This window comes from Hippocampus guttulatus, chromosome 18 (genome assembly GCF_054856545.1).
Source record: "Hippocampus guttulatus isolate MCC_2025c chromosome 18, RoL_Hgut_1.0, whole genome shotgun sequence".
In the NCBI taxonomy this organism is placed as follows: domain Eukaryota; kingdom Metazoa; phylum Chordata; class Actinopteri; order Syngnathiformes; family Syngnathidae; genus Hippocampus; species Hippocampus guttulatus.
Window position 1 is genome coordinate 1789909 of NC_141278.1, and position 8340 is coordinate 1798248.

The 8340-nt window shown below is 43.3% G+C and overlaps 2 protein-coding genes across 3 annotated transcripts in view; both read left to right on the plus strand.

The window, feature by feature from the left end:
- Positions 1-4811, plus strand: part of LOC147190502 (growth factor receptor-bound protein 10-like) — a 35791-nt gene extending 30980 nt beyond the window's left edge. For both annotated transcript variants that reach the window (XM_086136286.1, XM_086136287.1), the window contains one exon: positions 320-4811. In XM_086136286.1, the coding sequence (XP_085992412.1) occupies positions 320-466 (147 nt within the window). In that variant the 3' untranslated portion in view covers positions 467-4811. The remainder of the gene's footprint in view (positions 1-319) is intronic.
- Positions 4812-5271: 460 nt separating this feature from the next.
- Positions 5272-7805, plus strand: rpl14 (ribosomal protein L14). The gene is made up of 6 exons (XM_086137603.1): positions 5272-5369; positions 6244-6345; positions 6450-6544; positions 6647-6746; positions 6985-7038; positions 7701-7805. The coding sequence occupies exons 1-6, from the start codon at positions 5367-5369 to the stop codon at positions 7764-7766; spliced, it is 420 nt and encodes a 139-aa protein (XP_085993729.1). The 5' UTR covers positions 5272-5366; the 3' UTR covers positions 7767-7805.
- The last annotated feature ends 535 nt before the right edge of the window (positions 7806-8340 follow it).

Genomic DNA, 8340 nt, shown 5'->3' on the forward strand with positions numbered 1-8340 from the left:
CAAACCGTAGAAAGTCAAATTGCCATAAATGTTTACAGTCCATCTAAAACCTTCATCTGACGGCGCAGCGACCGATAGCGATAGAGCACGCAGCACGACTCGTGGGCACGCGTTCGCTCTACTATTACAATACGACTATTACTGGAGGCACCTCTGGCCTCTTCCTGCTCTTAACTCATTCAGTACCAGCCAATTCTGGACCAAGTCTGAAAAGACGTTTAAAAACGTCTTTGGGAGTGAATGAGTTAATTACAGAGGGACACCTGTGATGTGATTGTCATGTGTTGCAAACTGCCCTCTTCCATTTGGCGGCGTCAAGTGTGAAGAGGACGGTCAGGTGTTCTTCAGCCTGGACGACGGCGCCACCAAGTTCACCGACCTGATCCACCTGGTGGAGTTCTACCAGCTCAACAGAGGAGTGCTGCCCTGCAAGCTCAAACACCCATGCACCGCCGTGGCCTTGTGACACTCCTTCTCCTCACCCCTTTCAGTTTTTTGGTTTGCACACCTCACAGATTCCCCACCCCGCACACCCACCACCACCCAAGACCCTACCTTTCTGACCCACGCCCCGGTGAGTCGAGTCTGGGCGAAGAAGTGAGGCGAGCTTTTCGCTGCCTTATTTCTTTTTGGATGTTTGGAAAAGGGCGCAGAACGTTGTGGATTGTGGACTCCTGCGTCGCTGCCACGGAGACCGGGGAACGTTTGTGATGGTGCACAGAAGCTCGTGAATGATGGCTCTCCTTCCATTGGAACCCCCCCCCCCTTCCGATCCCACTCTATTTCCCCCAGGCCTGATAAGCTGTGGTGCAGGAAGCGCCACCCTTCTTCTTCTTCATTGATCATCAGGGATGGAGGGGAATCCCTCCGGGTCTCGAGCAAACTTTGGATCCAGGAGGTTTTCTCAACCTGTGCAGTCCAGTCTGGATAAGCTGACACCATGACACCGCCCACTCCACCAAACCACACCCACACCCACACACCCACCCAAACCCACCCCATGTGGTGTGGCTCTACTGCTGTGTCCGGGATCAAGTCGAGCGCGAGGAGAAGGATCTAAACAAGCAGAGGCTTATCAGAAAGGACAAAGGAATGTTTATCAGGAAGGCCGTGACGAGCCTCTCTTTTAGACTTGATTACTTGATGTCATTTTAATGCTGTTTTTATTACTGTTGATTAAATGCAGAACTAGTTTGCACTCGTGTGCAGGGAGAGGGGGCGGGGTGGCACCAGTCAATCATCATCCTCCTCCTCCTCCTCCTCCTCCTCTTCCAATTGGGAGAAACATGCATGTTGATCCCCATCCACGCTGATGGGATTTAAAACAAGAGAGTCACGGCTGACGATGCAGGGCTTTCCGAAAGGTTTGGGAACATCCCGGAGATGTATGTAGCTCACGGCGCCGTGGCCAAACTACTGTTGTAATGGAGAGAGCAAGAGAGAGGGAGAGAGAGAGGGGAAAAGTGCAACTAGGAAGAGGAGGAGGAACGTCTGAAGCCGCCGAGACCATTTGAAATGAAAAGGGTTATTTGTTGGCTTTGTGAATGTCATTTTGCTTTTATTCCCCGAGTCTGTTTTCAGCTCGCTGCTTGCACATTTTTAATGATCCAGAGGTAGAGCGTCTGAGGCATCCTGAAGACTCCCGCTTCCCCCACCCCCTTCATCCCCACCGCCCCACTCAGAAAAGACAAATCAAAGAAAAGCACTCCCACGATTATTGTTTTTTTTTTGGGGGGGGGGGTTGTGTTTGTTCAAGCGTGGAAACGAACAAAAAGACTTGAAGTGTGAAACTCAGCTGACTGCGCATCAAACACACAATCAAATGAGCTTCACTTGCCTTAAGTGGAAACAATGAGCCTTGTACATACAATTGAAACGTATATATGAAGATGCACACACAGCAATGATTAACCTTTTGGGGGGGAGGGGGGGGGAACTGATGCCACTGTCGCAACTATATACTAACTATGGAGCAACAAACGGCCACAAGCCTGGCTTTCAAAGTCCACCTAAAACCGTCTCTGATAGCTCATGTTCTTCATTTAATCCATACACCAAGGATTATTCCTTTTTTTTTAGGGGGGGGGGGGCTTGCTGCTGGGTGCGTTTTACTGTGCAAAGATAAATGTTGCTAGCTGTCAGCAAACTTCTGGCTAAATCACGCTCATTCTGTCATCCTAAATGCTGAAAAAAGAAAGAAAGAAAAGAAAAACGCGACCCAAACCATTCTCCTTCTATCGGTTGGTTTAACGATGGAGCAACAACCAGCTACAGTAGCTAGCCTGGCTAACTAGCTGGTTGTGACTAAATCCACCCAAAAGACCCTCGAACGGGTCATACTCATCCTTTCGTCATTCCAGGTATTATTCAGTCAAGTTGTATTTAGTTGTTTTATGCTGCACTATGCATTTCAGCAAGCAACGAGGCTTTTGGGGGTGTTTTCTGGCACCAATGAGCTGTACATTTGGCTAGCTCTTTGAAATCGTCGGACTAACATTTGATTCATTTCCTGGGAAATGAAACTGAAAGATGGTTTCTACCTATTTGATAAACAACGACAATATGCTAGTTTGTATTGACGCGAATGTCTTGGATGCCGCTTAGTAGTCAGAAATATCATGTTGATTGCTACACAAATAGCTTGACCATTCAACTTTTTTTTTTTAATCAACCCAAACTGTAGTTTTCTTTGTTGAGTTCTTGTCTTGCGTGGAAGGATGTTCCAAAAGTCATTCCCCCACCCTTTAATAACTCCCTCCCACCCTACCGCAAAATCCATCTTGTACCAGAGCAGGGTTAGCACAAGGCGCAGCGCCATGTCACTTTGCCCCACGCGACCAACCGGGGGCGGACTCTCTCCAGGGATTGGAAAATGCTTGAACCCCCCCCCGCAGCCCACTTGCTCCCACCTGTGTCCAGCCTGTAAGCTATGAGCCTGTGGTGAATAAGTGTGTGTGTGTGTGTGCGTGAGAGATTTAGCGAGTGTATGGCTCGACTGTTATTGTTAACTGCTGGTCATCCAACTTGCCTTGTAGAGACAGTACGGAAAGTCAGGAAAGTGAAGGGATGCATTCGATTCTCATGTCACTAGAGGAGGGGGAAGTTGAACCACATCATGAGACACCAGTAGACACTTTTACACCCCCCCCCCACACCCCCTCTCTTTCTTTTCATTTGAAATCACTGTGTCCAACATGAAACAGCCATCTAGTGCATCCTTGGTTTCCGAATGAATATGTGAAGACTATGGTGGAGCTCCAACACTGTACCTTAGGTCAAAGATCACTATGTATGGCTGTTAGGCTTTGCCCATAACGCCGTGTAAAATGAAGAATGCTATTTTGTCCTTCATTCGTTTGTTCATGATGTGTACATTGACATTATTGTGTATTTACTGATCTTTTCTTTTTTTTTGTCACAAAATGACCGTATAGACACTACATATAGTATTAATTTAACATGCTCAAATTTGTATTTTAAGACTTCAAACTCGTCCAACTTCACTCGTCTTAGGGTCACACTGAGGAACGAAAAAATGGTAAACTTGTGAGACAAAATTCTTTAAAGCTACAAGACAAAAGTTTTAATGTTACAAGACGGATCGTGTATTGTCGCTACAGACAAAGCAAGGACAGCCACATGAACAAAGTCGTAATATGAACTGAAAAAAGTTAGTGGGCGGAGTTACAAATTCTCAATGAAAAAAGTTTGAATTTTTACATTTGTCACGGAGGGGTGAAAAAAAGTCCCAAACTTCTGAAAAATAAGTTGGGGTTTTTTCTGAGGGGAAAAGTGTGACTTTCATGGATTTATTAAAAAAGAAATAAAGTGTATGTTTGCAAGAAAAAGTCCTAATATTCAGTGGGGAAAAAAGTCAGAACATATGCAAGTAAAATACTTTTTTTCAATAAAAAATAATAGAGGGCAAAAAATAAGTTATTTTCTCTGGGTGATAAAAAGTCGCACATTTTAATTAAAAAAAACATACAGATAATTATATCCGATTTTTATTTGGGGGGGGGTGCTAAATTCCAACCAAAAAGTCGTATTTATTATTTTAGTGAGCGAATGATATTTCTGGTAATCTTGTGACCATATTCCCATAAAATGATAAATTCTCATCAGATTACATTCTTCTCGTGACTCATTACCATGTTTCCTGATAGTGACCGTTGTAGTTCAATGCTTTAATTTTTAAGTTTTGTTCTACTTTGGGTGGCCCTGATACTTGTACTTGATTCTTCGTTTCATGTGATGTTCAGTTAGCACCTCTCTGATAGTGTTGCATTGGATGTCACCTTTCCATTTCAATTTTGCAGGAAATATTTTGGTCATTAATCACGTGCACACACCAGTGTTGTTTCCATGGATGTATATTCTTTGGGGATTTTAGTAGCAGCTTTCAGTCATGAAAGACAGTCTGCCGTTTTTCAGCGTAGCAGTTGACGTAGTGGTGCCTCCGGTTTCTTCATATGGTCCATCCGCTCGTTCTTGATTTTGCACTCAGCTGTAGTCAAGCCAAACAAGTCCAATTGTCAACGGTGTTTTCATAAGCTCAGTCATCATAAGCTCCATTCAAACAACAAAACGTGTCAGGGAAAGGAAAACGGGGAAGAAGAAAAAAAGGTCCACACGTGAATTGTGTTTCACTCATGTTCTTTTTGTGCTTTTGCTTCATATTCTGTACGTGTCTACACAGCTCCTGGATCGACATTGTATCCTGTTCAGGTATTTTTTTGTACAAATAAGGGACTGATATATTCTCTGTTTATTGGAAATTAGAATAAAATATGACGTTGCTATAAACCAAATGGCCTGGCCTGCTGATCATTCATTTCTCATCGGGCCGTTCATCTTTATACACTCAAGATGCACCATAAATGTACATGGCGATGGGGTAAAAGCAATCACCCACGCCGACCTGAAACCCTCCTCTTAGTAATTGTAGTTTTGATATGAAGAAACCAGTCCGTTTATGAGCTTGAAAGTAGTTTTACTCCAGCAACACCAAGAACGTGTTACAGGCTTACTCGTGTCGCAAATCAACCCTAGAGCTCCCGCGACACCTTGTGGAAGGGTGGTATAACAGCGGGTTAGAATGGCTATGTAATTGGGACATTACCAAAATAATAAACAGATCTACAGTAATGCATTTTTAATTTTCACGTCAATTGTAAAAATAAAATCCGCGAATTGTGAATCGTCATGCACGAACTATGGACAACAACTACTAAACAAAAACGGATAAACTACAGTAAGAGGCTTGTTTTGAATATTGACACATTACGCATGCGCACCATCTAACCAGATGTGACGTTTGCTTCTGCCGGAAGCCATGTCGTTCTTTCTGCTCCTGAGCTGCCATCATGGTAGGTTTGGCTGAACCGCTTAAGCATTTTCACGGCGACGTTTTTTTCTTATATGTGCCTTCCACTTGCCACAACAATGGCCATATGTGAACCAAAAACACTTTTGCACCTTTTCTCGATTTGTCTGACGCCACTGCGTACGTATTTTGGACTGTATTACATTTCGGTAAAATGTCGGCTATCAAGCGCAGTACAACGTGGTCCAGACGGTAGACGGGGGCGAGAGCACCCCTGCTAAGCTAACGGGTTTCAAATAAAAATAGTGACTAAAACCACCATCATTATCATGTGACTGTAACACGCTTTCGTAGTAAATTGCACGGTCTGGTTAGATTTGTGTCACTCATACCGGCTCCTACGCGGAATGTTGTAGTTAGCCCATGCTCAAAGCGACGTTCTGTACTTCGAATTTTGTTATGGCGTCTTGGTGAATGATGATTCGTTCTCGTGATACCTATGCACAAATTGTAGAAAGCATTTTATCTGAATTAATCTGAAGCAGTCCATACTGGCCAATTTATGTACACCTAATTGAACGGCACACGTTGACAAACAACCACAGTTAGGGACAATTTGGAGTGCCCACTCAACTTGCCATGTATGTTTTTGCAACGTGGGAGAAAACCCACACAGCTAGCTGTGAGCGATCATCAACACAAAATCTAAAGTATTACGGTATTACTGGTCAAACCAATCTGAACGTCATACTATTTTTATACAATGAACAAAAATGTCAAAGACAAGCGTTTCCTTTTAAAAAAATAGCATGCCAAGTCAGAATCGGATTCAAACAAATATTTTCTCTTTCTTGGTTACATTGTTTATTTACTTTGTTCGGGTTTGTGCATTTACATCCTGATGTGTACTTTCTCAGGTGTTCAAGCGCTTTGTCCAAATTGGCCGCGTCGCCTACATCGGTTTCGGGCCTTACGCCGGCAAGCTGGTGGCCATTGTCGATGTCATCGACCAAAATAGGGTGAGTGCTTTCTGAAAATAATGTGATTTTTATTTTTGCGACTGAACATAATTGATTTGTGTGATTTTAGCAAAGCGTAAGTGAGTCGTTTGTCACATTTGCAGGCTCTTGTTGACGGTCCGTGCACTGGTGTGAAGAGGCAGGCCATGCCCTTCAAGTGCATGCAGCTCACAGACTACATCATCAAAATACCTCACAGGTAGGAATGAGTTGTATCAGTGCCTTGCGCTTTGTTTTGGAAACAGGCTGCTGAAAGTGCATTGGCGACTTCACATCTGTGTCTTTGTGTGCTGGATCACAGTACTCGCCAGAAGTTTGTGAGAAGAGCCTGGGAGAAGGCCGGAGTCAACGAGAAGTGGGAACAGAGCAGCTGGGCCAAGAAGATCGAGGCGAGAGAGAAGGTAAAATTGTTTGCCGAAGCGATTGATTATTCAAAATGATTGTCTTGTGTTGAAACATCTGACAGTGTACCGAAGGGTTGCAAGACCAGTTTTGATCAAAGGACAAAATGATGCACAAAAGCTAAGCTGTTTGTGATTTTAGGGTTTTTTTTCCCCCCCTTCTTTTCCTCAATCCCTAGCTCCTGGGTTAAAGGCATAGGCTGCATAGAACTTGACTTTTTGTCACATTTCTTTGCAGAGGGCCAAAATGTCCGACTTCGACCGCTACAAGGTGATGAAAGCCAAGAGGATGGTAAGTGATCTGAAAGAGTGTTTACATTTTGTTCAACCTTGTTTTTTTTTAAAAAGCACACTCGGAACCTCCCGAATGCACGGGAGCAAATGTGGTATGGTCCAATGAAGTCCACGTTGAACTTTTTTGACCATAATTGCACAATATAAACACAACACTGCTCATCACCAAAAAGAACACCTGACCTTCAGTGTGCTGGTGGCAGTGTCACGGATTGAGACTTGGGGCCTGTTTTTCTTCAGCTGGAACTGCAGCCCTTCGACAAAGTGGAAAGTTCAGTTCCAAATACTAGTCAGTAATGCTTCTGCTAGAATGTAAAATAAAAAAGGCCACAGATTGTACACGCTCACTGATACTTGCACTTGGTACTGCTATGTCCAGAAAAAAAGGTAAATCTAATGTCATAATTATGTTGAGGAGGATCTTCAGTCTGTAATTGATCCAACAAACACCGAAACATTATTGTGAGTGGACATCTTTATGACTTTGACTGAAGGAAGAATGCCGTGCTCCTGTCGAATGTGCCGTTCAACTCTACTGATGCTCTTTGAACTCGGGGATAAAATGGCTTGCCTTTGGTTACTGTGGGTGAAAAGGATTGCTTTTGGGAGATTTAACCTGCAACGGCTTGAAGTGCTTATTTGTGAACTTTTTTTGTGCAGAGGAACAAGATCATCAAGCACGAGGTGAAGAAACTCCAGAAACAGGCGGCAACGAAGAAAAAGTGAAATTATTTTTGTCCAAAATAAACATTCTGATTGGTTCCACGCCTTTGTCTTGGCTCTTTCGACACTATGGTTGTACTTGAACTCTTTTGAGAGGGATGGAAAAACTTAGGCGGACAAAATAATGGATGTATTCATTTGACTGTATAATATGTACAGTAACCGCCCCGGGCATATTCAAAGTTCAGTTTTGGCATATACTTCTTTTGAAAATCAGTGATTTGTTGAAAATAGTACAAGTATTTGTTGCCATGTTGCTGATTTTTGGTCCCAAAGAACCTTATTGACTCATTGATGAGCTTCATTTTGAGAAAATTACTGCTTGCTACTATATTTCCTGACCATGAAGATGCCAACCTTTGTGGTAAGGAACTGTTGGACTGAGTTTTAGTTTAATTTAGCTGTGAGTGGTGTCTAAAAGCAATTTTAAACCCTTTTGGGAGGCATCAATTACAGGTGGGGTTCTGCTATTTGCAGCAGCTGGCTGGCTCAGAGTAGCGGAACACTATCTGTATGGTAAGCTATGTTGTGCAAATGCAAATCTCAGCAATTTAGCTGTAGCTGTCTAAATATAGCA

Coding starts and splice junctions, on each gene's coding strand:
- rpl14 (XM_086137603.1), top strand. Junction 6,346..6,449: donor ATGTCATCGACCAAAATAGG/GTGAGTGCTTTC, acceptor TCACATTTGCAG/GCTCTTGTTGACGGTCCGTG. Junction 6,747..6,984: donor AGATCGAGGCGAGAGAGAAG/GTAAAATTGTTT, acceptor ATTTCTTTGCAG/AGGGCCAAAATGTCCGACTT.